Raw genomic sequence first — 25886 nt, 5'->3', positions numbered from 1 at the left:
ATGGTAACCAGTCTCTGATTGCTGTTATAACAATAATAATGATAATTCTTTGCATTTATATAGCGCTTTTCTCACTACTCAAAGAGATTAGCAATTGTAGGTTAAGGGCCCTGCTCAAGGGCCCAACAGAGCAGAGTGCCTTTTGGTATTTTACGGGATTTGAACCAACAACCTTCTGATTACCAGTGCAGATCCCTAGCCTCCGAGCCGCCACTCCGTAGTGGTGATAGTGATTGGACAAAGTTTAATTATTATTTATGTATCGCCCTTCATGGAGAATGTCATCCATTAGCACAGCGTTTCTCAACCTTCAAGTATTTGCGACCCGAGTTTTCATAACAGTTTTAATCGCGCCCCCCTAATGTTTTTTTGAAAGGAGCCCACTAATACCAATTTGTTCTTTTTTAATTAATGGTATATCGTAGATGCATATTTTATTATACCTACTTAACTTTTATCAACATTTATCTAACTCTATATTTGTTTTTCTAGTATCAGAATGTAGTTTAAGTTAATTTGTTTTGGTTTCAATCGATGTATTTATCATATTTTCAATTCTTGTTTTCTTTTTTTCCACATCTTCACGCCCCCCCTAGGGGGGCCTGCCCCACAGTTTGAGAACCACTGCATTAGCACATCCCATAACCACCACAATCCTTCTTAATCATTACTTACACAATGTGACCTGTAGGGGGCACATTTGCACACCAAACCCCAAACACAACTACCACCAACACAAGTTTATGTCCAAGTTGTGTACCATTCTGTTACATCCACGTTATTGACATTGAGGGGCACCATTTTGGTACCTCAAGGTGCATGCTCTACAGTTAAGTCCTTAATAATAATAATAATACATTTTTTTATATAACACCTTTCCCATGCTGAAGGTGCTTCACAGAGACTCAGAAAGAACAGCAGGGTATATGTAACAATAGGTGCAAATATTTTCTGCAATAGGATATCCAAAACATTAAACAGAATAAAAGACAATAAACCAAAGTAAATACTAAAATCAATACTTGAAGAAAAGCCTGAACAAATCACGTCATTTGTGATATAGCACACACACAGAAATTATGCTGAGTATCTGGACTGAGAGGCAAACTGAAAGGAGGGGCAGAATGTCAGGTTAAGTTTGACGCCTTCCTGAACAGATGAGTTTGAAGTTGCTTTTTAAAAGAATGAATGGAGTCGGCTGATCTCATTCATTTCGGGAGGGCGCTATACAGCTGAAAGCCCTGTCACCCACAGAATGCAGGTTAGTGCAAGATGGCCAGAATCAGAGGACCTTAGTAGGCGAACAGGAGCAGAATGATGGAGCAGGTCACTGATGTAGTCTGCTATGAGGCCATTTAAAGCTCTGTAGGTTAATAATAGAATTTTATATTCAGTCCTGTAAGACACCAGAAGCCAGTGAAGATGCAGCAGGATGGGTGAGATGTGCTCGCTGTTGTTGGTTCATGTAAGGACTCTGGCAGCAGTGTTGAATCAACTGGAGCTGTGATATAAGATTAGAAGAGATGCCTACCAGTAGGGAGTTGCAGTAATCGATGCGGTATAAGATAAAAGCATGGACAAGTGTCTCAGCATTAGAAAAGGAGATTATTGAGGGAACATGGAATATGTGACGGAGGTGGAAGTAAGAAAGTTCATGTGGGTGGAATAAGAAAGGCAGGAATCAAAAAAAGAACACCAAGTTCTAACCCTAACCCTCATGATGTGACCCTGAACATGTTATTCAACCTGCCTAAGCTCCAACGGGTGGAGTGGTGCCTCTGAGGCTTGGGATCTCAAATCCTGTAAGTGCCAGAAGTAACTTTACTCCATTGGGCCATTGAGCAAGGCCTTTAACCTGCAATTGCTTCATCCCGAGTAGGACATCAATCTGCATCCAGCCCTGCAAGCAGGTCCTCCAACTTGCAGGGAAAACTTGGGGTTTGGTGGCAGGATGGGCACTCCAACCACTGTAAAAAATAAACCTCACACTGTTCTAGTGTGGTGCTGAGATGTCACCCTCTGCACTTGGGTCCCGATCCAGGTGGCTTCTTGTGTGGTGGGTGCAGCAACCCACTATCAGTGCATGGTCCCAACCTCACTCTCTCTCTCTCGCTCGCTAAACTCCAAGTACAAAGTATAAAAAACTTTATTTTTATATTATGCCTTTCCACAGTGAATGCCATTTCAAGATGATTTATCTGGGTTTCAATTTTTTAAAGCCTCTTGTTTTAAAAGGCGAGTGTAGACTTTTTATATCCACTTCCATCTCTGTTTGTAAAGTGCCTAGGGATGGTGTTAACTATAGAAAGGTGCAATATTGTATATAAGTAAGGTCAAAGGTTCATTCTTCACCAACCCTTCCACTTTGTGATCCAGGGCAAGCTCCAGTTGTGAAGAACTGAGCAATATCCATGTACTTGGGATGGCATTGACTGTAGCAAATATTTAAAAATACTAGAGGGCTTCGCTCGCCAACCCCCCGGCCTGTGCCAGCCACTTCACATCTCTGCCACTCGCGTATGTGGATTTCACTTTCACCAAACAACAACTCTTTTAATTCTCGTGGATACACCTCTTCATTGGGAAGAAACACTACTTTTCCCTGATGGCAACACGAATTAGATGATCTACAAGTCTCCGACTTAAAGTTTAAAGCCGAACAATAACTACATACTTCTGTCATATCACCTATGTCCATATATTTCGATCTCATTTCGTTGTTCCGTTATTTCACCAAGTAATAATTTCTATTTGTTAGCGCTAATGCGATCTTTTCTATCAGTTTTTTAAGACTTTCGAATTTTAGTACTTTCATAATCTGTAACCTGCTCTGCATGTGTATCACACCAACATTTTTTAACCTCTTTACAACGTTCTACTTTGTTTTCTACTCTGTCTTTTATTTTCGACTCCGCTTGGAGCTGAGAGCGCAGGAACTGTGTCTGACGATAGCATTCACATGAATGAGAGGTGAGAGGACTGTGGCTGTGGTTGTTAATGTCTGCGAGCAGGGCAGGACTTGTCAAAATCTCTTGGCAAAAAGTCTCGTCTCGCGGGACCTGACATTATCTCTTGCGGAAGTTGAAATTATCTCCGAGAAAGTCTCGTCCCAGGATTTCCTTTTATAATAGAGAGATAAATATTGAAATATTTAAATTAAGGGTCAGGGGGGACAGCAATCATTTGAAATGTTTGAGGAAATCCATCCCCTTTAGAATTGGTTCAAGACTAGTTGAGTGTCCAAGTGATCCCAGCAGCAATACAAACCCTTGGACTAGATTACTGCATCATTGCAAAGCCCACTGACTCGCACACAGGTACTGACTTCCATGGTGTCAGTTTGGAGTATCCAAACAACCCAACGCACTCTTGGGATGTGTGAGAACGCAGAAAAAACATTATTAACTGTAACTCGGCTGATCTCATTCATTTCGGGAGGGCGCTATACAGCTGAAAGCCCTGTCACCCACAGAATGCAGGTTAGTGCAAGATGGCCAGAATCAGAGGACCTTAGTAGGCGAACAGGAGCAGAATGATGGAGCAGGTCACTGATGTAGTCTGCTGTGAGGCCATTTAAAGCTCTGTAGGTTAATAATAGAATTTTATATTCAGTCCTGTAAGACACCAGAAGCCAGTGAAGATGCAGCAGGATGGGTGAGATGTGCTCGCTGTTGTTGGTTCATGTAAGGACTCTGGCAGCAGTGTTGAATCAACTGGAGCTGTGATATAAGATTAGAAGAGATGCCTGCCAGTAGGGAGTTGCAGTAATCGATGCGGTATAAGATAAAAGCATGGACAAGTGTCTCAGCATTAGAAAAGGAGATTAACTGTGTCTGACGATAGCATTCACATGAATGAGAGGTGAGAGGACTGTGGCCGTGGTTGTTAATGTCTGCGAGCAGGGCAGGACTTGTCAAAATCTCTTGGCAAAAAGTCTCATCTCGCGGGACCTGACATTATCTCTTGCGGAAGTTGAAATTATCTCCGAGAAAGTCTCGTCCCAGGATTTCCTTTTATAATAGAGAGATAAATATTGAAATATTTAAATTAAGGGGCAGGGGGGACAGCAATCGTTTGAAATGTTTGAGGAAATCCATCCCCTTTAGAATTGGTTCAAGACTAGTTAAGTGTCCAAGTGATCCCAGCAACAATACAAACCCTTGGACTAGATTACTGCATCATTGCAAAGCCCACTGACTCGCACACAGGTACTGACCTCCATGGTGTCAGTTTGGAGTATCCAAACAACCCAACGCACTCTTGGGATGTGTGAGAACGCAGAAAAAACATTATTAACTGTAATGTTTACAAGTATCCATCTATCCATCCATTGTCCAACCTGCTGTATCCTAACTGCAGGGTTGCGGGGGTCTTCTGGAGCCAATCTCAGCCAACACGGGGCACAAGGCAGGAAGCAGACCCCGGGCAGAGAGCCAGCCCACCGCAGATGATTATAAGTATTTAACTCACAAAATACCAATGACTGAATTTTGTATTAATCATGCTGCAGAGAACTATATGATTTTATCTGCATTTAAGTAGGAAAGAAATTATGTTTATGTACAGAATATGAGACTGATTTAATTTTTCTATGTGAAAGTGCTAACCTCTTGATATTAACAGAACACCCTGTGATATTATAAATCAATGTGATCTTTCTTTACTCTTGTTTAATATTATAAGAAAACAAGTCACTTATGAATTAATAAATAAGGATTATTAATCTAATCAAACAAATATAATCTAGTGAAGATATTAAAATTAAAAGAATGTAATCTCTTTATAACTAATGCAATGAACTTTAAGAAAACTGCTTAAAATGGGTTTGTACTGAGACGGGCACATTCTTTAGATAATGTAGGCGCCTGGTATTGATTTGTTTTTCTGTACTCCTATGTCATAAATTAAGATGTCCCCTAATATTTATGGATGACCTCAAATTGAACTGTTGTGTTTTTTCTGTTCTCTCTTTGGCTAATGAACAAGCTAGGTGATAAAAGGGTGAACAGTTCTTTCTTTTGCCAGTCTGCCCAAAACTCAAATCAGTTAGCTGAGCTGGGTGGGGGGGGCAGTCTCACCATCTCTCACCAAGAATAAATAATAAATAAATTGCTTTTAATTTTAAATTGGTGTTTTTCTCATCGTTTTCCGACTTCAGCGCTCACATGTGCAAGGACACTGGGAGAAGGTGCAAACTCCACACAGTCTGTTGGCCCAGGTTGGAATTCAAAGCCAAGCCTGTTGAGCTGTATGGTAAAAACATGAACTGCTGTGCCACTGCCATGCCCTCTTCTCAAGACCATGTCACGTTTTGTATTGAAGTTCTTACCTTTCCAGCACTGAGCATTCAGGGTGTTCCCGTCACAAGGTGTGTTGTAAGACAGACTTGGATTGGAAACACTGCAATTGTATTTGATACAGGAAGCCCTACTGGTTATTACTACTTACTGTTTAACTGATGCTTTATCCAACATCGGAGATACAATTGGTTCCATTTTCTTTTTGTTTTTCCAAGTGGAGCGCAGGCAGGTGAAGAGACTTGCTCAGGGTCACACAGTGTATGAACCCACAACTTCAGAGTATGACGTGCAGAGCCTTAGCCAACACATCACACTGCCTGATTCCTTAAAAAACAGACAAACTGCACATCTTAAAGAGGCAGAAATTCAAATTTAAGAGTGAACTCGTGCTTTCTATGGGTGGTCCAACAAGTTCTGGAATTTTAAGCTATGAATTCACTCGTTTGTTTTAAGCTCTTGGGCTCATGTATCTCTTTTTTTACTTCATTTGCCAGGCAATTAATGGGCAAGCAATAGACCGACACCTCCTGGGCCTAAAAATGCAGGCTATTGAGGACCTAACCAGCATACCTGAGATATTCATGGACACATCCTTCGCCGTCGCCATGCACTTTAACCTTTCTACAAGCCAGGTAAAAGACTCTTAGCTCTCCCATCTTGTGTGTTGTGAAATCCTGCCAGTTTTCCAAACACTCACACAAAAGGCTACATCTGCCCATATTTTAGGTCTGAGCTGTCATCATCTCTGATATTTAATGATTTTTTTATTCCTTTCCTGCAGTCCATAGACATTTTATTTATATAGACATGGACAGATTTGTTTGTACCCCTCCATGAAAAAAGAAGAACACACAGTTAAAAAACTGACAAGTCATTGGCACCCATCATTGTTTATTCTGTAGTTAACAAATATCAGACTTTCCTTTAGAGTTTCAATTCAACAGAATCTTTCAAATAATAACACAAATGAAAATGGAATGGATAAAAATGATGGGACCTTTAACCTAATATTTGGTTGCACAACCTTCAGAGTTTGCAATTACTGCATACAAGTGATTCCTGGAGCTGTCCATGAGACTCCCATACCTGTGCACAGGTCCTTCAGCCCACTCATCCTAAACAGACTGCTCCAGCGATGTCAGGTTTGAAGGGGTCTTCTCCGGACTGCACATTTCAGTTCTTTCCTTAGATGTTCGATGGGATTCAAATCAGTCGGCCACTTTAAAATAGTCCAATGTTTTGTTCTTAGCCATTCTTGGGGGCTTTTTGGCTCATTATCCTTTTGGAGGGTCCATAACCTGCGACTGAGACAGACCTGTCTGACAAAGGGCACGACGTTTCACTCCACAATGTCTTCATGGTCTTGAGATTTCGTTGTTCCCTGCACAGCTCCATATTTCACAGTAGCTATTGTGTTTTTTTCTTTGTAAGTTACATTTTTTTTGTCTGTGGACATTGAGCTCGTGTCTGGCTGTGTTGTTGCACCAGCAGGAGTAGAGTATGTAGGGCTTGTGTGTCTTTGGAGTGCAGCCATATGTGGTCCAGTTTAAGAGTTAATGGCTGAGATTTCCCAAAAGAGCTTAAAGCCAGAAGTACGAATACAGGTGTTGACCATCGTGTCTCCTCTCAGTTAAGAGTGGAATTTTAACTGTTAATCTGATTACAGAAGCTGAGCGTTCCTAGACATTTTAAAGAGATGAGTGCTGTGTGACATGAAACGCGCATCTCTATTGCTCATTTATGGATGCTGGAAAAACCTACGAAACACCTGGGATGACCAGTTTGGTTTCGTTTTGATGCCAGTCTTGCCTGCATTAAAGGGAACCGTAACATACGTGTCTGACTGTGCTGTTACACCAGCAGGAGTAGAGTATGTAGGGCTTGTGTGGCTTTGAAGTGCAGTCATATGAGTTCCAGTTTAAGAGTTAAGGTTGAGATTCCTCAAAAGAGCTTAAAGATGCTAATGTGACTTGCCAAAAAGTTCCAGTTGTATCTCATTGGTCCAAAGGACTGTCTCCCAGAAGCATTGTGGCTTGTCAATATGCATTTTATGTTTTTCTTTCATCAGCGAAGTCCTCCTGGGTCTGCTTCAGTTGAGCACACTGTCACTCAAAAAGTGATGAATGGTGCAATCAGATGTTTGGCCGACACTCAGTGGGGCTGAGAAAGCGGTTGCTCTAGCTGAGCGATTTTAGGAGCTGGAGTGACCAGTGGAGGAATCGACTTGGCCGTTGCTAGGAGCGGGAGTCGAGGAGGCTTTGGACTGGTTTAGCCTCAGCGTTGAGTGCCTTGACCGCTGGGGAATTGACCAAAGTCTCGGTCCGGTTGGGAGCCTGACGTAGCCAAGGATCGGAGGGCTACCGGACCTGATTGATAGGCAGCTGTTCCTGAAGGTAGGCAACTCTCCTGTAGAGCAGCCCAGATGGGTGTAGCAGGGGAGTCGCCATGGTAACAGAAGACACCGGGCTTTTTGGTTTTAACATATTGCTTCCTGTGACATTTTACCTCGTGGTTTATAGAAGAGTTTTTCTATTGATTTTAACCTCCATGTTTTGTTTTATGTATTATTTATTTAATGAAGACTCTGAATTGCACAGCACTTGATTTGGACACTGTTTTGACTGTTTTAATAAAAGCACTGTTTGCACATTTATACATCATCCCCTTGCTCAAATGTTATTGCCTCACTGTCTAGCTCATCGGTGACATTACTGACGGTGTTAGGTTCAAGGGCTCCCTAACAGCCGATGGGAGCATGGAGCTGAACCCGCATCGTCACACACTGATGGACCTCGACCTTGGAGTTCAGCTTGTATCTATTTGGAAGTTGTCCTTGACTTTTTGTCTACTGTCCTCACTATCCATCTGTAAATTCTGAGGTCCGTTTTCCTCTTGTGGCCGTGTCCACGGAGGTGGGCTACAGTCCCGTGGACTTTGCTACTGTTGTCACTGGAATATCAAACTGCTTGGAGATGGTCTTCTAACCTTTGCCTTTAACATGTTGATCTGTCATTTTCTTTGTGATCTCCTCAGACAACTCACTCCTTTGCTTTCTCTGGTCAGTGTTCAGTGTGGGACACACAATGACACCAAACTGCAGAGTGACGACTTTTCTCCATTTAAATTGACTGAATGACTGATTGAACGATTGGAGACATGTGTGATAAGAATTCAAGAAGACAGCGAGTTTGAAAAATCACTCAAATCTAGTCATTAAGGATCTTTTTGCTACTCGAGCATGGATTGCTATTTTGACTATGTCTCTGGTCCTTTTCATATAATCCCTTACCATCTTGTTGAAATAGAACATGGGTCTGCTGGATTGGCCTCACCCTCAGCAGCCGATGAGCTAGACAGTGAGGCAATAACATTTGAGCAAGGGGATGATGTTTGAAAATCGAAAGGCAGGCTTCTGGCCTGTACAGACCCAAAACTAACCCCTAGCTTTCAAATAACAAAAGTTTCAAAAAGGTTCAGAAATGGGAGAAGGTGGAAAGTGTGAAATCTACGATCCAACAAAATCAAACTATATACCTTATATTAAGAGATTTTTATGCTAAACAGAGGAAGAAAAATTGAGGCAGCAACTAAAAGGATAAAAATTGAGTTTTGTCTCAAAAGCAAAAACTGTTTGTCATAAAATGAGATTTGTTTGTTTTTCAGTCCCAAGAACCTGGACAATGTTAATGGATGTCATCTTCATTAACAGTACAAGGATTGTGAAGATACGGGCAACGTAACGCAGTCTGCGTGATGGCAATCCGCGTGACAGCCATAAACAAGATGGCTGCACCTGCAAAAAAATCAGCAAAACTTTAAAATGACAAAACACTCCACGTTTCAGTAATTATTTAATGCTCTGATACTGATCTTTGCGATCATAAAATAGGTCATTACGATAGCAATTAACAAGAAGAATTTATCATTAATTGCAGAATTATGGTATTCGAGGGTTCCTCTAGATTAGTGGTTCTTAACCTGAGGTCTGTGGACCCTTAGGGGGTCCATGGATGGGTTTCAGGGGGTCCGTGAGGGTCAGATAAAAATTAACATATTCACTATACAGCTGGTACTGTTGATTTAGAGTAGATGTAGTAATAGTAGTAGTAATGGTAGTAGAAAACGTAGTAGTGGTAGATTTGTTTTATTTTGCATAAGATGATTGTATTTCATAATTATAATGAGTGGCCATTTTTGCATAAAAAGGAATGTTTTTTTAGATTGTTTATTTTAAAGTTTAATAATACTTTGTGTATTTCATATACAGTGGGTATAGAAAAGAATCCCCCCCTTCGAAGTATTCCCTTTTTTTTTTTTTTGCTTTATAGCCTTTAATGAAAACACACACAAAAAATATTTCTTCCCAGCTTTACCTACTCAATGTAACCTTTAACATCCAAATGAAAGATATCACAGCAACAGTTCAGAAAAATGATAAAAAAAACAAAGACAAGACATACTGAAATTAATAAAGGATTACCCCCCCCCCCCCCCCCCCCCCACCACCATGTCAATGTAATTTTGTTGAACCACCTTTTGCTTTAATGACAGCCTTGAGTCGTATCAGCTTTGCACACCTAGATTGAGTAATATTTGCCCTCTCTTCTTTACAGTTTAACTGTTCAAGTTCTGTCAAATTGGATGGTGAGCGTTGGTGGTCTGCTATCTTCAGATCTATCCACAGATTTTCAATGGGATTTAGGTCTGGGCTCTGACTGGGCCACACAAGGACATTCACTTTTCTCTCCTTCAGCCTCTGTGTGGTCAATTTTACTGTGTGCTTTCAGGTCTTTGTCGTGTTGAACATGCTGCCCATCCTCAACTTTCTGGCAGAGGGTAGCAGGTTTTCCTCAAGAATTTGATGGTGTTTTGCCCCATCCATTTTTCCCTATCCTAATGAGAGCCCCAGGCCCCCCACAACAGGATGCTGCCACCTCCATGCTTTACTGTAGGTATGGAGTTTGTGGATGGTGAGCTGCATTGGTGTACCATTTGGTATTGAGGTCAAATAGTTCGATTTTGGTCTCATCTGACCATAAGACCTTTTTCCACTTGGCATCAGAATCTTCAAGGTGCATTCTGGCAAAGCTCAAACGAGCCTTAATGTGGCCTTTCTTGAGAAGTGGCTTTCTCCTTGCGACTCTCCCAAACAAGCCACAATTGTGGAGCGCTTGTGAAATTGTTGTCACATCCACACAATGACCACTCTTTGTCATAAAATCCTGTAAATCCTTCAAAGGGGTCATTGGCCTCTTGGTAGCCTCTATTACCAGTTTCCTCCTTGCTCTTCCATCCAGTTTGGAGGGACGGCCGGATCCAGGGAGGGTCCTAGTAGTACCAAACACTTGCCACTTCTTTATTATGGACTTTACTGTGCCCCTTGAGATTGATAAAGCCATTGAGATTTTTTTTTGTCTCCATCTCCTGCCTTATGTCTGTCCACAACTCTACCCCTGAGATCTTTTGAAAGTGGCCTGCCACCCATAGTCAGTTGTTTGCTGTCAGTTGCAGTACCAAGCAAGGGAATGAATGCTCCGGGAACAACTTCACTAATCCCACTCATTACAATTGAGGTGGAAGGAAGCCAGTAACCACAATGGAAATGGTGGGCACTTACACCTGATTGAGTTTAGGAGGGGGGTCCTTTATTAATCTCAGTATGTCTTGTTTTTGATTTTTTATAATTTTTCTGAACTTTAGCTGTGATATCTTTCACTTGGATGTTATAGATTGCATTGAGTAAGTAAAGCTGGAAAAAATATTGGTTAGTGTGTTTTCGTTTAAGGCTGTAAAACAAAAAAAAAAATGGGAACATTTCGAAGGGGGGGATTCTTTTGCCTGAAGAATGGGCCTGAGTTGCCTCAAAAGCTTTCATATTGTAATCTTTTTAGTTAGCCAATAAAAGGTGTCATTTTGCTTGGCTTTTCTCTACATTCATAATGGCTAACACGGTACAACACCCTAGTACTATACCCACTGTATATATGTATGAGACAATCAAATTTCGATAAATAAAGTACATGATATTCATTGCATGCAAAGTTGTGTTTATGTGAATATTTCTGAAGAAGGGGGTCCTTAGCTTTCATCAGATTCTTTAAGTGTTAAGAATTAAGGTTAAGAATCACTGCTCTAGCGCGCCTCTTTCTCTTGCACGATTTGGCTCAAAAACTAATCAGTTCATCATCATCTCATAACGGGCTTAAGCTTTGAGTTTGGTATTTTTCCATCCAACCATTTTAGCTCCCAGACCGTCCTCAAGAAACTGCGATACACTGATACACACAGACACACCCCCATCATCGAGATATCAGTGTTTTTGGTATTGGAGGAGCCTGAAATGTCAAGATCCGCAGAAAACCAGAGATTGAAATTTTTGACGAATCTAAAGCTTTCAGTCCTCCACTATACATGAAAAGTTATGGTGGGGGAGGCGCAAAACAAAAAAGAGTAATTTATGATAAAACAACCCATAATAAAACAGTAAACGTTCAGAAATTAATCAAAACCAAAGATCATGACAACAAAAAAGTAAAATGCCGAAACATGATAGCAAAAGGCAATCAATGGCTACTGAGAGTCCGATACCCACAATCCTGACTGCAGGAGTCAGAAGGTGTACCCTTTAGAATAAACACCTTGAGGCTTGAATGCAAGACGCTAAAAAAATTTGAACAGTCTTTTTTTTTCCCCTCTTTAGGTCCCTGCCAAGACAGACTGTGTGATGTGCTTCGGCCCGGTGGTGCCCGATGGTTATGGCGTCTGCTACAACCCAATGGACGAGCACATCAACTTTGCCATCTCGGCTTTTAACAGCTGTGCAGAAACCAACGCAGCACATCTCTCACATCTGCTGGAGGAGGCCTTGCTGGACATGCGGGATGTGATAATTCAGCTGCCCAAGTCCAAGCTGTAAGGGGAGTATGGCTGGGATTGGGAGGGGGGGGGGGTGGTGGCAGTCATAAAGAGCAGCAATCTATCTGTGCCATCATGGACACCATCACCTTTAACATTATCGGAAAAATTGGAAGGAGCATGCTTTTGGAATGATTGCTCTCCATAACTTAGCAGGTGGAGTGTAGTGTTGAATTCACTATGGCCACCGTCAGGTTTACAATCATGTTAGTCACCAGATGGAAAAGCACTTTTTGAAGACCCACTCTTGGTTTAAGCCTAACGTGCCTGGTGGGGTAGACTATCACGCTTGCCCCCGTACCACACAGTTTAGTTCACTCAATCAGTAATGTCTGTCCAAGAGTGTGGCCTCTGAGCACTGGAGCCCCCCAGACTAAATGCATATCAAGCACTTTGCACTACAATTTAAGAGTGCTACACACTAACTTTTGAAAATTTGCAATTTTACGGTACATACATATACCTAGTTTGGGACAAGAGGTCAAAAAAAAAAAGTAGCCAATCAGAGGCCTAGGGACTGTAAGCATCAACTCTGAGACCCTCCTGTAATGTAAAGTGAAGAATGAGGGAGGGGAAAATGTAACGCTCTCTACATTTTGCTTTCTTCACCAAAACAGAAATCTAGAAGCGCACAGGAATCCGTGTTTAATGTACTCTGCACACGTGACAATACCACAACTGCTACTACTGCTGCAGCTCGGAAGTCCCATTAGTAGTGCTGGTTATGGCTTTGCTCCATCGTCGTGCCATTTTGCCTTGTTTGTTAATGATGACTGAACAGACAGAAGTGGGCAAGGCTCCACAGTCTGCCTCTTAACTAACGTAAATTTCCAAGAGCCTTGTTGCTTCTTTTCTCATAAAACAAAGCTGAGGACTTTGATTTTTGCTGTCTTCTTAGCCCTACTTCTTGTCAGCCCTGTAGCCCCTTTGCACCTCCCTGTGTCTTAATACTACCATAATGTTGCCCCTTCCCTTGACACATCCCATCCCACAGAGTCTAAACCCCACCTCCTATCACACCTCCCCATATCTCTCCCTGCTTTCTGTCATACCTTGCATCTGTCCCCAACTTTTGCCATACACCCAAGTATCAAATCCGTCCCTCCCTAGTATCCTATCCTGCCCTCCCTCTCTTCCCACCCTCTAGTCTCTGCTGCCTCATCATTTAGCCCCAAGCCTATCATACCCCCTAATATCCATTCTAGCCTCCACCATGCTGCTCTTTACTTAAGCCAGCTTTTTCATCCCTTCCAATGGTTACACCTACCACTATGAAGTCCCACCCAATCATATCTCCCTACATCTAGCCCTGCTTACAGACATCCCTCCCACTAACTAGTCCCACCCTCATTGTTGCATTTAGCCACACCTCCTGCTGCCTCATTATCTAGCCCCACCCATCATCATTCAAGGTATCCAGCCCTGCCTCTGTGTTCTGAAACCACAGATGCCAAAACACCTCCAATGTTGCCCACTAGAGGGGGGAAACACCATCAAAATACCCCTACTAGAACCAAAAAGGGCCAAGACGAATCTTGATAAAATAAAAAGGTTTATTTTCACCAAGGCTCTGCAAGCACCAAAGCTCCAAAGAGCACAAGGAGAAGCCTGAAAAGACAAATATAATACAGTAAACAAAGTCCCAGTGCAGAATCCAAATATCGAGGTCAAAAGCAGAGCAGAGGTTAAAAAAATATCAATCCATACAGTCCCAATACAAAATCCAAAAGTCAAAAACAGAGCAGGGCTTCAAAATACTAGAAAACTGAAAAGCAAAACAAAGCACAGCAAAGTCACAATAACTCTGCACACCTAGCGTGTTCAATGAACCGCGAGGAATCATGGCAAGGCCCTCCCTTAAATAAGGTGGCGGTGATGGGCAGGTGGCTCTGCAACTTGTGGGACCACCCGTAAAGCATAAGGGACATAACTAAAGCCCTTTCCCTTTTCCAACAAACAATTAGAAGGATGTGCATAATAAATGAAATAAATATTAATACAAATAAATTGAATAAAATAGAGAAAAAACAACAAGAAATGTCACTTTGAACCCCAGCCAGGGGAGACACGCTGACTGAAAGATGATACTCTGCCACACTGCCCTTTATCTGTAGGATCAGTTTTGTCACATGTACAGAGTACAGTCAAATTCATAACTACACATGCTAATCAACATGGCCTCGCCTTCTCTCAACCCGTACCCAGCCCTCCCATGGTCACACCTCCCACTATCTAGACCCCCAGTCCTATCTACTAGCACTTCTTTATGCAAACAGTTGTGGGACTCTGGAACAAACTGCCAAGACATGGAGTTGAAGCAGAAACCTTGAGAACCTTTAAGAAGAATCTGGAAAAGATGTTGGGACAACTGAGCTATTAGCTAAACAAACCAGTGAAAAATGGACTAAATGATCTCTTGTTTGTCATATTACTTGTATTTAGTAGCTCAAGGGTCAACAATGATGCACCCAAAACTGTGCCCAGTGCTTCTTAACTAAAAATGACAACAATGTAATCCATCCCAGTATCTACTCCAGCTTATGGTCACGCTTGCCAGTATCTATGCCTATCCACAGTCATCCATCCCGCTGTGTAGGCCCACCCACCATCACACCCCCTTGTGTTCCATCTCCATCTTCTAATGCCAGTTTATCTGCCCTTGCCACATCATAGCAGGTAGCACTTATCTAGCACTTCATACAGCCCCCACCATTATCAAGTCCCACCTCATGCCATACTTCCTTATGTTTAGCTCCACCTACTTCTGACCACTTATCCAGTCCCACCTTATCATACTTAATAAGTTTAAGCCCTGCCTCACACCACTCCTTTTGATGCCAACCCAACACTGCCACGTTACCCTTTACTTACTTCAGTCTCATGTCATCCTTCTCAGTATTTGGCCATGTCCACGGTGACAACTTGCACTATCCAGACCCACCTCTGAATATCCAGCCTCACCTCTGTCATACTGTCCTGTTCTTAGCTCCACCTCTTGTTGTCCAGCAGCTTGCCTTGCCCACCATCACCCCTACAGATTTTAAATCTCCACCTCTTGCCCTCTTATTTAGCCCCATCCCTATCATAGTAGCTAGTATCAAGACCACTGCTTTAGGCCACCTCTTCTTGTATCAGCCCACCACTGCCACACTACCCTTGTATAACTCCTGTCACCTCTTCTAGTGTCTGGAACCCCACCTGTCTTGCTACCCTGTTCTTCGCTCTGCCCTGTTACCCCTTTCAGTATTTGGCACTGCCTGAAGCCAGCCCTCCCACTATCCAGCACCATCTCTGTCTGTCATACTGCACTGTTCTTAGCTCCACCCCCTGTCACTACCAAGTGTGTGGCCCTGCCCATAGTCACTCCTCCCACTATCAAGCACCGTCTCTATCATAGTGCCCTATTCTTAGCTCCACCTCCTAATGTCTGGCCCTGCCCACAGTCACTCCTCCCACTATCAAGAACCATCTCTGTCATACTGCACTGTTCTTAGCTCCACCCCCTGTCACCACCAAGTGTGTGGCTCTGCCCACAGTCACTCCTCCCACTATTAAGCACCACCTCTGTCATGTTGCCCTATTCTTAGCTCCATCTCCTAATGTCTGGCCCTGCCCACAGTCACTCCTCCCACTCTCAAGCACCATCTCTGTCATACTGCCCTGTTCTTAGCTCCACCTCCTAATGTCTGGCCATGCCCACAGTCACACCTCCTACTGTCCAGCCCCATCTCCTCATCATGGTTCCCAGGATGTGGTCCTGCCCAGTATCTAGCCCCTCCTCCTTTCATTCCCCAATAGATATATATATATTTATAATTTTTGAGCAGAATTTTGAAAACTGCTTACTGATTAGACATAATATTCAATTTGTTAATTTTTTTGTATTTTTGGTGATTATTTTGACTAGAGCTGAAACAGGCTTTAGCATATCAAGGCCTCGGTTGTGTTCTGTAACATTTACAGAGGAAGCGGCGGTGCCCGGCCCTCTCAGCCATTCCCTTTTACTGTATGTCATCTCAGCACAATGGTGGTGTTGATCCATTCCAGTGTTTGGCTTTGGTAAGCATCCCAGTAGCTGAAGCTTGACCTCCACTTTGACACAAAGGTCTCCATATTAATTACAGATGCTGGTGTAGGTGTGTGGTTAATCTGAGGTTGGCAGCAGGAGGTTCAGAATGGCAGTGCTGATGCACCGAAGGATCAGAGTGTTAAATGTTGATGGAGATCACTGATGATTCTGAGCTGATCTATTATTGGCGTCTGTCCACACCGACACGCCGCAGCCGTAACAGGAGCTCCGGATGTCAGGTGGTCCTCTCCTAAATGCAGGACAGCAGACTTGTATGTTCCTCATGCAGTTCCTGCTACACGTGAGATCAATGGCTCTGCTGCTCTTGTTCTTTTGTGGTGGTTTTTGTTTCAAGTGTGTCTTTGTCAGCTTCTACCGAGTGCCTCACTGAAATCATGGACACTGTGCAGATCACTGAATAAAAGGGGGCCTGATGTCATGTCTGCTATTGCTTTATTTGTTCTCATTCTTTGAATGTTAAATCATGTCGGGGCACCAAGCCCCACTTAACAGTCATTATCATGGTGGGCAGTTCTCAGTTATGATGGCAGCACAGTCGAGATACAAATAAGTGGATTGGATCTTTACAGAGCGTTCCTCTCTGGAACTTGAAAATGAATGGGTGTGCACTATGACCTCTTTGACCCCCTTGAGATAACCTCTCCTATACCAGCTTTTGGTGCCCAAACTGAGGGTGCAATACCAACACAGAAAAATGGACTCCACTTTCAAACCTTTGCTGGCAAGTCAATCGGGATTTCGAGCCTCAGCGTGACCCCAAATGGCTTCAACTTTTCAGTTTTCACCCTGGCTGGGCGTGTCAAGTGCTGGTGCAGGCTGTGAGTGGCGCTATGCCAAAGACACGGAGTAGCCACGTGTCACACGTGTGCACCTGGGGACCACCTTCAAGAGATACCACTCCGGAACAAGAGGGGGTGCTGGCACTGACTTCCCTAACCCCAATAATACTGTATGTATGTCTGTGTGTGAGAGCTGTGCATGTGTGTGTGTGCGGTATAAAATAAGGCTAGATTTGTGTGTAAGGGTGTGTGTGTGTGTCCTAACCCACCTATGGAGGACAGGGTTGTTGAGCACGGACACGTCTGCATGAATCATGAGTGCCTGCATGTATGTAATACTTATTCATGTAGTGTGTGTGTGCGCGCGTGTGTTTTATGTTTATACGACGTGTAAGTGCATGTGCTATTTATCATTATCAATATTTATATATATGGACATAAGCAAATACAGTATGTAACACAAGTCTGTGCAGCATTTACAAATATGTGTGTGTGTTTTATGTGTATGTGTTTGGTATTTATTATTATTAATATATTTATGCATGGTATGCTTGTATGTTTGCAAATATGTAACACAAGTCTGTGCAGCATTTACAAAAGTGTGTACAACAGGCCCGTAACGTGTGTGTGTGTGATTTATGCTTATACACCGTATATGTTGTGTATGTGCAGTGTCTGTTTACACATGTGCAGCATATGAGTGATGTTTGTGTATAAGCAAGCGTGTGTGTGACAGACATTCATTTTAGGAGTTTATGTGTGTATGTAATATTTGTGTGTGTGTGTGTGTGTATTTATGTTTATTCTGTTCAGGCCATGAGTGCATGTGTTTTTTAACACATTTTTTTATATACAATATTCTTAATAAGCTCTATAAACTGTATGAAAGGTGCTATATTTATCTATTTTTTGTACTTATCCATCCATCCATTTTCCAACCCGCTGAATCCGAACACAGGGTCACGAGGGTCTGCCGGAGCCAATCCAAGCCAACACAGGGCAAAAGGCAGGAACCAATCCCGGGCAGGTTGCCAACCCACCTCAGGACACACACACAAACATACCCACACACCAAGCACACACTAGGGCCAATTTAGAATCGCCAATCCACCTAACCTGCATGTCTTTGGACTGTGGGAGGAAACCCACGCAGACACGGGGATATTTATATTTATATTTATATATATATATATATATATATATATATATATATATATATATATATATATATATATATATATATATATATATTGTCACAGGAGGCTGGGGGTGGTACCCAGCCTGGACGCCCAGGAGGACCGGAGGAGAGCTTACTCCTCCGCCAGGCCACGTGGGGGCAACCGCCCTGGTGGCTTTGGGGACCACGGGAACAGAGCTTAGAAGCTCAACCCTATAGGGGCTCGTGGTCACCGCCAGGTGGTGCCCTAATGCCTGAGGAGCCCTGGCCCGGGGGTGTGGTGGAAGTGCTGGGTGGTGGGGAGAAGACCAGGGATACCCGGAGTGCTTCCGGGTGCACAGCCAGCACTTCCGCCACACCAGGGAGTGCCAGCGGGTGCTCATCGGGAGGCACCTGGAGCACATCCGGGTGAGCTTTAAAGGGGCCGCCTCTCTCCATTTGAGAGGTGGAGTCGGGTGGAAGAGGACAGAGCTCAGAGGAGAGGAGAGGTGGATCAGAAGAGAAAGGTATTGTATTGATGGCCTGGACTTTGGGGTGATTGGTGCTGCGGAACTGGGTTGTGTTTGTGTAAATAAACAAGTTGTGGTGCTTAAATCATGTCTTCCTGTCTGTGTCTGGGCTGTTCCCCACAATATATATATTTATTATATATATATAAAATTATATTTATTGATGTATGTGCATTTGTGTACCGTTATGTTTGTGCGTCCAGTATATAAAGGCAGGTGTACCTTATTTATAAATGAGTTTACCATATGTATGTAACATGTATATATGTTGCCGTGTGTGTGCATTATATTTATATGTAAGTGAAGGTGTATATATGCAATTATTTCTTTATATGTGTAGATGCATGCATTGGTGAATATACTGCATGGATTCTTTGTGCATGTACTGTATATACAAGTCTGCCTGTATGTCTGTACAGTAATGTGCACTGTGTCTGTCTGTACGAGTACATGTCCTGTATAGACTGTATGTATGCATTGTGTGTGTTTCTGTGATGTGTACGTATGTTTCTGTACGGTATATTGGTGTGTGTACAGTTATTTGTAGGTCTATGTGTACATGTATATGAATATTCATGCACTGTACTTCTTTGCACATGTGTCTCCACGATGTTTTTGTGTGCAGCTTGAAACTTGCATAAGCCTCTCAAACCCACCTGGGGGGATGTGGGGGGCTGAAGCCCACCTCAGCAGCACAAGGCAGGAAACAGACCCGGATGGGGTGCCAGTCCACCTCAGGAAGGGGCACATGCACACTGGTATGTTCAGTCTATTTGGCACAGCTCCTGTCATAAAGGCTGGGCCCGTGGGTGTCCCAAGTGTAACATGTTGGATTTCTACATCTTTGTCCGGGTGAGAAGGTCCAAAGTAAAGGCACACAGGAGAGAGACGCACATATTGAAAGCTGGAGCGCTTCTCTACAAATCCGTGTGGGCAGAAAGGGGGCAGCATGGCTGCAGGGTGTCGAGAGCATACCTTAAAGGCGCTCTGTGAGTGATAGCCCCCACTAGGAGGCGCTCCAGTTGCAGTGTGTGCACATACACTCTATATACAAATTCAGTACAAATATCCCAGTTTTATATTCAAGCACAGAAGGGAGGCCGCCTGGCATCTCATTCACCTCCTGCAAGTCCGGGCACCACTGACGGATCAGCATCAGGGCTCAATGGCAGAGAACTCCCCGTGGAAGGTGCCCAGGCGTCTCAGGTACTCCCCATGGAACTCGATTTCTGCTCGGCTGCCGGAAGAGCGCCAGAAGAAGAGGCTGTTGCCATGGAAGACCCAAGTCCTCATGATGTCTACATCTCGGATCTGCATGGAAAAGACAAGACAGGTCTGTTGGAGTGCATCTGAACGGCATGTGGAATCACCGTAAGTGAATTTGTGGAGACAGTGGGATTTTACAGGCAAACTTTGGGTGTTGCATCCTTATTTGCTTTATAAACCGCCCTGTGATGGTGTTTATTGTGAAAGGCGCTACATAAACTCAAATGTCTCTCTTTAAAGCTGCACATTTAGTCACACAGTGGTGCAAAAAGCCCACTCCAGGGGGATTTATAGCCACACCAATCAGTCAATGTTTGATATAGCGCCTTTCAGGGGAAACACCAGCCCAAAACTGACAGCCAGTATGCTGATTGGATGGCCTGTATGTCTGTCTGTAAAGCTCAGTAACTGATTGGATGGCCTGTATGTCTGTCTGTACAGCTCAGTAACTGATTGGATGGCCTGTATGTCTGTCTGTACAGCTCAGTAGCTGATTGGATGGCCTGTATGTCTGTCCCTACAGCTCTGTAGCTGATTGGATGGCCTGTATGTCTGTCTCCACAGCTCAGTACCTGATTGGATGGCCTGTGTGTCTGTCCCTATAGCTCTGTAGCCGATTGGATGGCCTGTATGTCTGTGTCTACAGCTCAGCAGCTGATTGGATGGAAGGGTTGGGCTCACTTACACTGAAGATGGCAACAGCAAATGACTTGGGAAGAAGCAACCATTAAAGTGTTGGCACAAACTGGGGCGTCACCAGTTGAAAACTGACCCCATCCTGCTCTTTCCAATGTCACTGGTACCCAACCACCAGTCCCTCGACATCAGCAGGACCAGACAAGTGTGACCAGTCCAGCTCACCTGCACACCACAGGGAGCGCCACACAAAGCCTGGAACTTGAACCCAGATCTTCCCTGGAGCTGTGAGGCTTCATTCCATACTACTGTGCCATTTCCTAAATTTTCAAAAATGTGAATTATTTTGGGGACGGCAGAGCCCTGACGGCACACCCGACTCACCAGGATGTAGGACCCGTTGACTTGTGCCGCCATGTTCATGCTCAAAGCCCGGATTTCAATCCGCCGCCTCGGTGCCACGTTGACAAAGGTCCTGCAGGACTGATGCCCCAGTGCCTGGCTCTGGATGGGGTTGACGATCTTTCCCGTGACACCAAAGAGCTGCACGTCGCAATCTGGAAATGAGACGCGAGATGTTACTGCCGTCCTTGGATTCCAATGGTTTGCTGTCCCCGGCCCACCCTTACCGCTGTGATGCCTTTTGGTGGCCGCCTTACTCCAGTAGTGTAAGAGGATGCCTCGGCCGGGTGCCAGGCGGCCTTGCCGGATCATCAAGACATTGCTGCGGGATGTTATGGTGTAGCCGGTGAGCCGCTCGCACTTCTTGAGGAGCATCAGCTGCTCGTAAAACAAGACAAACTCCCCTGTAGTGAGACACAGACGGACAAGGGTGGTTACTTTGTCCCCATTGTGCCTCCATGTGTGGGGCAGGGAGGAGTTCAGGGAGAAAGGGTGGGACCTGACTGAGTGGTGAGGATAGGGGTAGGGGTGACCAACCTTGGGGATGAGCGCCACCTACTGGTCATCCCCAGCATTGCTGTCAGGTATCACCTTATTGTACTCTGAGGCCTCACCTTCAAATATTGCCTGGCACAGCAATCCGCACCTGACCCCCACCCCCCAACTTGACCCCTTCACTTACTTTCTTTACAATTGAGAGAACTGGACACGACCTTGACCTCCAGCACCTCCCCCAGTGGCCGGCCAACAGACAGCAGGCAGTCTCTGCGCCCCACGTCCCTCAGGTCCACCACGCCGGCGTCTTCCAGGAGGAGCTCCCCACAAGGACCTGCCATGGGGTGGACATGAAAGGAGAAGGCTTGTGAAATGAAATTTGTCATGAGAGGTGAAAGCCACCCCCATCCAGGTCTCAAAAATCCAAAAATGGGATGCTGGTGGGATTGGTGGACATGAGACATCCAAAGGGCGGAGGGAGTGGGGTGGGGAATCCTTACCCTCAAGAAAACCCTTGGAAAGAATTTTGACCTCCCTGCTACCTTCCTGTCCACTCCAGTGCAAAGATGCACACTGTGCTTTATATAGCGCCTTTCTAAGTTGAGGCCCAATACTAGGGGCTTTATGGATTTTTACAGTCGTGTCTCCGATTCCTCTGATGTGAGCACTGGCAACGTGTGAGATATTTTGGAACACACAAGTCCAAGCATTGTACTGGCCACTAGGGGGCCACGTGAGGTCTAGTAACACATTCTCTAATGAGGAGCAGCAGCATCGGGTACAGGACAGGAGCCAATCCTGGACGGAGTGCCAGTCCATCACAACGTGTTCTAAAATGGACCCTAATGTGATAATGAACTTCTGGGTCATCTAGGGAACAGGTGCCTACCCCAGCTGCATTGGGTGCAAAGCAGGAACCAACCCTGGATAGGGTGCCAGCCTGTCACAGGGTGATCAAGCCTTTGGGTCACATAGGGAACGGTGCCTACTCCCGCAGTACTGAGTGCAAGGTAGGAACCAACCCTGGAGGGGGCACCGGACGTCCAAAGCACATTATAAAATGTAACCCAGCCTGGTCCAACCCACGTCATGACATTCAGGCTGAAGCCTACCCCAGCGTCACTGGCTGGAAGGTAGGAACAAACACAGGAGATGATCCCAGTCCATCACAGATTTTTCTAAAATGTAACTGAAACATTTTCTAATCACTTAATCCAGTTTAAGGATGCAGCCTAACCTGGCAGCATCAGACACAAGGCAGGAAGCAACCTTGGAAATGTCAGTTAAGGCCACAGGTGGCCTGGAGCCTATGCCAGCCACATAGGCCACAGGGCAGGAACCAACCCTGATCGATATGCCAGGGTCTTCTAAAATATAAGAAAACAAAAATTTTCTAACCACTTAAAAGAGTTCAGGGATGCAGGGGGACTGGCACACATCCTGGCAGCATCAGGCATAAGGCAGGAATCAATCATGGAGGAGGCAAAAGTCCATCACATATCATGATGTGAAAATATATATGCAAACGTATCATAACATGTTCCTACCCACTTAATGGGATTCTAGGGGCACCCCAGCAAAGCAGGAACCAACCCTGGATGGGGCACCAGCCCTCCAAAGCACGTTATAAAATGTAACCCAGCCTGGTCCACCCCGCGTCATGAAATTCTGGCTGGAGCCTAACCCAGTGTCACTGGCTGAAAGGGAGGAACCAACACAGGAGATGATGCCAATCCATCACCAATTCTTCTAAAAATATAACTCTAATGAGTTAATCCAGTTTAAGTATGCAGCCTAACTTGGCAGCATCAGACACACAGCAGGAAGCAACCTTGGAAATGCCAGTTAAGGCCACAGGTGGCCTGGAGCCAATGCCAGCCACATAGGCCACAAGGCAGGAACCAACCCTGATCGATATGCCAGGGTCTTCTAAAATATAACAAAACAAACACATATCCTGGCAGCATCAGGCATAAGGCAGGAATCAATCATGGAGGAGGCAAAAGTCCATCACATATCATGATGTGAAAATATATATGCAAACGTATCATAACATGTTCCTACCCACTTAATGGGATTCTAGGGGCACCCCAGCAGCATTGGGTGCAAAGCAGGAACCAACCCTGGATGGGGCACCAGCCCTCCAAAGCACGTTATAAAATGTAACCCAGCCTGGTCCAACCTGCGTCATGAAATTCTGGCTGGAGCCTAACCCAGTGTCACTGGCTGAAAGGCAGGAACCAACCCAGGAGATGATGCCAATCCATCACCAATTCTTCTAAAATATAACTCTAATAGAGTTAATCCAGTTTAAGGATGCAGCCTAACTTGGCAGCACCAGACACAAAGCAGGAACCAACCTTGGATGTGGCCAACCAGCTTAATGTAAAGTAATGCTGAAGATGTCCTGGAGCCGATGCCAGCCACATAGGCCGCAGGGCAGGAACCAACCTTGATTGATATGCCAGGGTCTTCTAAAATTCTAACCACTCGACAGAGTTCAGGGATGCAGAGAACTGGTGCCTATCCTGGCAGCATCTGACACAAGGCAGGAATCAATCGTGTTTTGAAACATATAACATCTTCCTGCCCACTTAATGGGATTCTAGGGGCACCCAGGGCAGGAGCCTACCCCAGCTGCCATGAACTGATGTCCCTCCAGTGTTCCCAGCTACTTTGCCCCAATACCTTCATTTGGGTTAAGTGGGCTGGAAAATGTTATGTTAAATTTCAGGAGACCCCATAATGGACTGGCATCCCACCCTGGGTTGGTCCCTGCCTTACAATATCTGTTGCTGGGATTGACTCCAGCCCACCTCCGCCCACTCCTCATGATCTTGAATTGCATTAAGCGGGTGGGACCCCATTATGTTACATTTCCCAACATGCTGTGACAGACTAGGGTCACCTCCTGCCTCACAGCTGGCTCTGCCAGGATAGGCTCCAGCCCCCTAAAACCCTGACTTGGATTACTGAATTGGAAAAAATGTCTGTTATGTTACATTCCGAAGACCCTCTGATGGACTGGCATACCAACCAAGGTTAGTTCCTACCTTGCACCTGATGCTGTCAGGATAGGCTCCAGCCATCTTTATGATGTGTCATATTTTAGAAGACCCCCATGATGGAGCCATGGTTGGTTCCTGCCATAACAGCCTCTGTTGCTGGTAAAGGGTCCGGCCCACCCACTGATCTGATTTATATTAAGTGGGTTGGCCCCATCCTGGGTTGGTTCCCGCCTTGCACCCAATGCTGCTGGGATTGGCTCCAGCCCACCTCCACCCACTTCCCCCTGACTTTGAATTGGATTAAGTGGGTGGGACGGACCCCATTATGTTACATTTCACAACGCGCTATGATGGACGGAGGTCACCTCCAGGGTGGATTCCTGCCTCACACCTGACGCCGCCAGGATAGGCTCCAGCCCCTAAAACCCTGAATTAGATTATTGAATTGGAAAAATGTTTGTTATGTTTCATTTAGAAGTCCCTGTGATGGACTGGCACACCAACCAAGGTTAGTTCCTGCCTTGCGCTTGATGCTGTCAGGTTAGGCTCCAGCCTCCTGAAACCTGAACAGAATTGAGTGGGCTGGAAAATGTTTATGATGTGTCATACTTTAGAAGACCCTGTGATGGACTGGCATCCCATTCGGGGTTGGTCCCTGTAATGTGACCTGTGCTGCTGGTCCATGCCATCCACTGTCTTGATTTACATTTAGTAGGTTGGCGCCATCCAGGGTTGTTTCCTGCCTTATACCTGACACTGCCAGGATTGGTGCCAGTCCCCAGAAAACCTGAATTTGACTTAGTGGGATGGAACATCTTTATGTTATGATAAATTTTAGAAGACCCTGAGGTGGACTAGCATACCAACCATGGCTGGTTACTGAATTGCACCCAGTGCTACCTTGGGTAGGCTCCTGCCCCGGGTGCCCCTAGAGTCTCGTCCAGTTTGTTGGAACACGTTATGGTACATTTCACAACACACTGCAATGGACTTTTGCCACCTCCAGGGTTGGTTCCTGGCCTTGCACCTGATGCTGCCAGGATAGGTGTCACCCCCCTATAGCCCCGCAGGGTTATTCCCAACCTTGGGCCCCACTTATATCCCTTCCCCAAGTTGCATGGGAGTCTTCAATAAACCCCAAAAACTTGGTGGAAGATGCAGACCCCACATGGGCAACAATCTGGCACAGCATTCACACCCGGGATGTTGAGTAGGCAGTGGCAGCACTAACTGCTGCACCACCCTGCCATCCCACGGAGTAATGTCAACAAGACATACAGTAGCTGATGACCTTAGGAGACCAGCACAT

General features: G+C 44.8%; 2 protein-coding genes across 5 annotated transcripts in view; one reads left to right on the top strand and one right to left on the bottom strand.

Annotated features, from left to right (window-relative positions):
- The window catches only part of crata (carnitine O-acetyltransferase a), a 72567-nt gene extending 55844 nt beyond the window's left edge, over window positions 1-16723 (top strand). For all 3 annotated transcript variants that reach the window (XM_028808647.2, XM_028808649.2, XM_028808650.2), the window contains 2 exons: window positions 5795-5932; window positions 12001-16723. In XM_028808647.2, coding sequence (XP_028664480.1) covers window positions 5795-5932; window positions 12001-12216 — 354 coding nt within the window. In that variant the 3' untranslated portion in view covers window positions 12217-16723. The remainder of the gene's footprint in view (window positions 1-5794; window positions 5933-12000) is intronic.
- The window catches only part of adamts13 (ADAM metallopeptidase with thrombospondin type 1 motif, 13), a 570965-nt gene that overhangs the window by 478937 nt on the left and 66142 nt on the right, over window positions 1-25886 (bottom strand). Inside the window, exons 28-31 of one of the 2 annotated variants that reach the window (XR_007935899.1) lie at window positions 21757-21903; window positions 21302-21478; window positions 21057-21229; window positions 19427-20081 (exon numbers count right to left, since the gene is read on the bottom strand). Coding sequence is in view for 1 of the 2 variants with exons in the window: in XM_051932281.1 (XP_051788241.1) it covers window positions 19926-20081; window positions 21057-21229; window positions 21302-21478; window positions 21757-21903 (653 nt within the window). In the remaining variant the exon portion in view is untranslated. Of the gene's footprint in view, window positions 1-18355; window positions 20082-21056; window positions 21230-21301; window positions 21479-21756; window positions 21904-25886 lie in introns of those variants that run through there. The other variant, XM_051932281.1, reaches the window with a different exon arrangement.

This window comes from Erpetoichthys calabaricus, chromosome 9 (assembly GCF_900747795.2).
Source record: "Erpetoichthys calabaricus chromosome 9, fErpCal1.3, whole genome shotgun sequence".
Lineage (NCBI taxonomy): Eukaryota > Metazoa > Chordata > Cladistia > Polypteriformes > Polypteridae > Erpetoichthys > Erpetoichthys calabaricus.
This window is presented reverse-complemented; position numbering and strand designations above follow the sequence as displayed.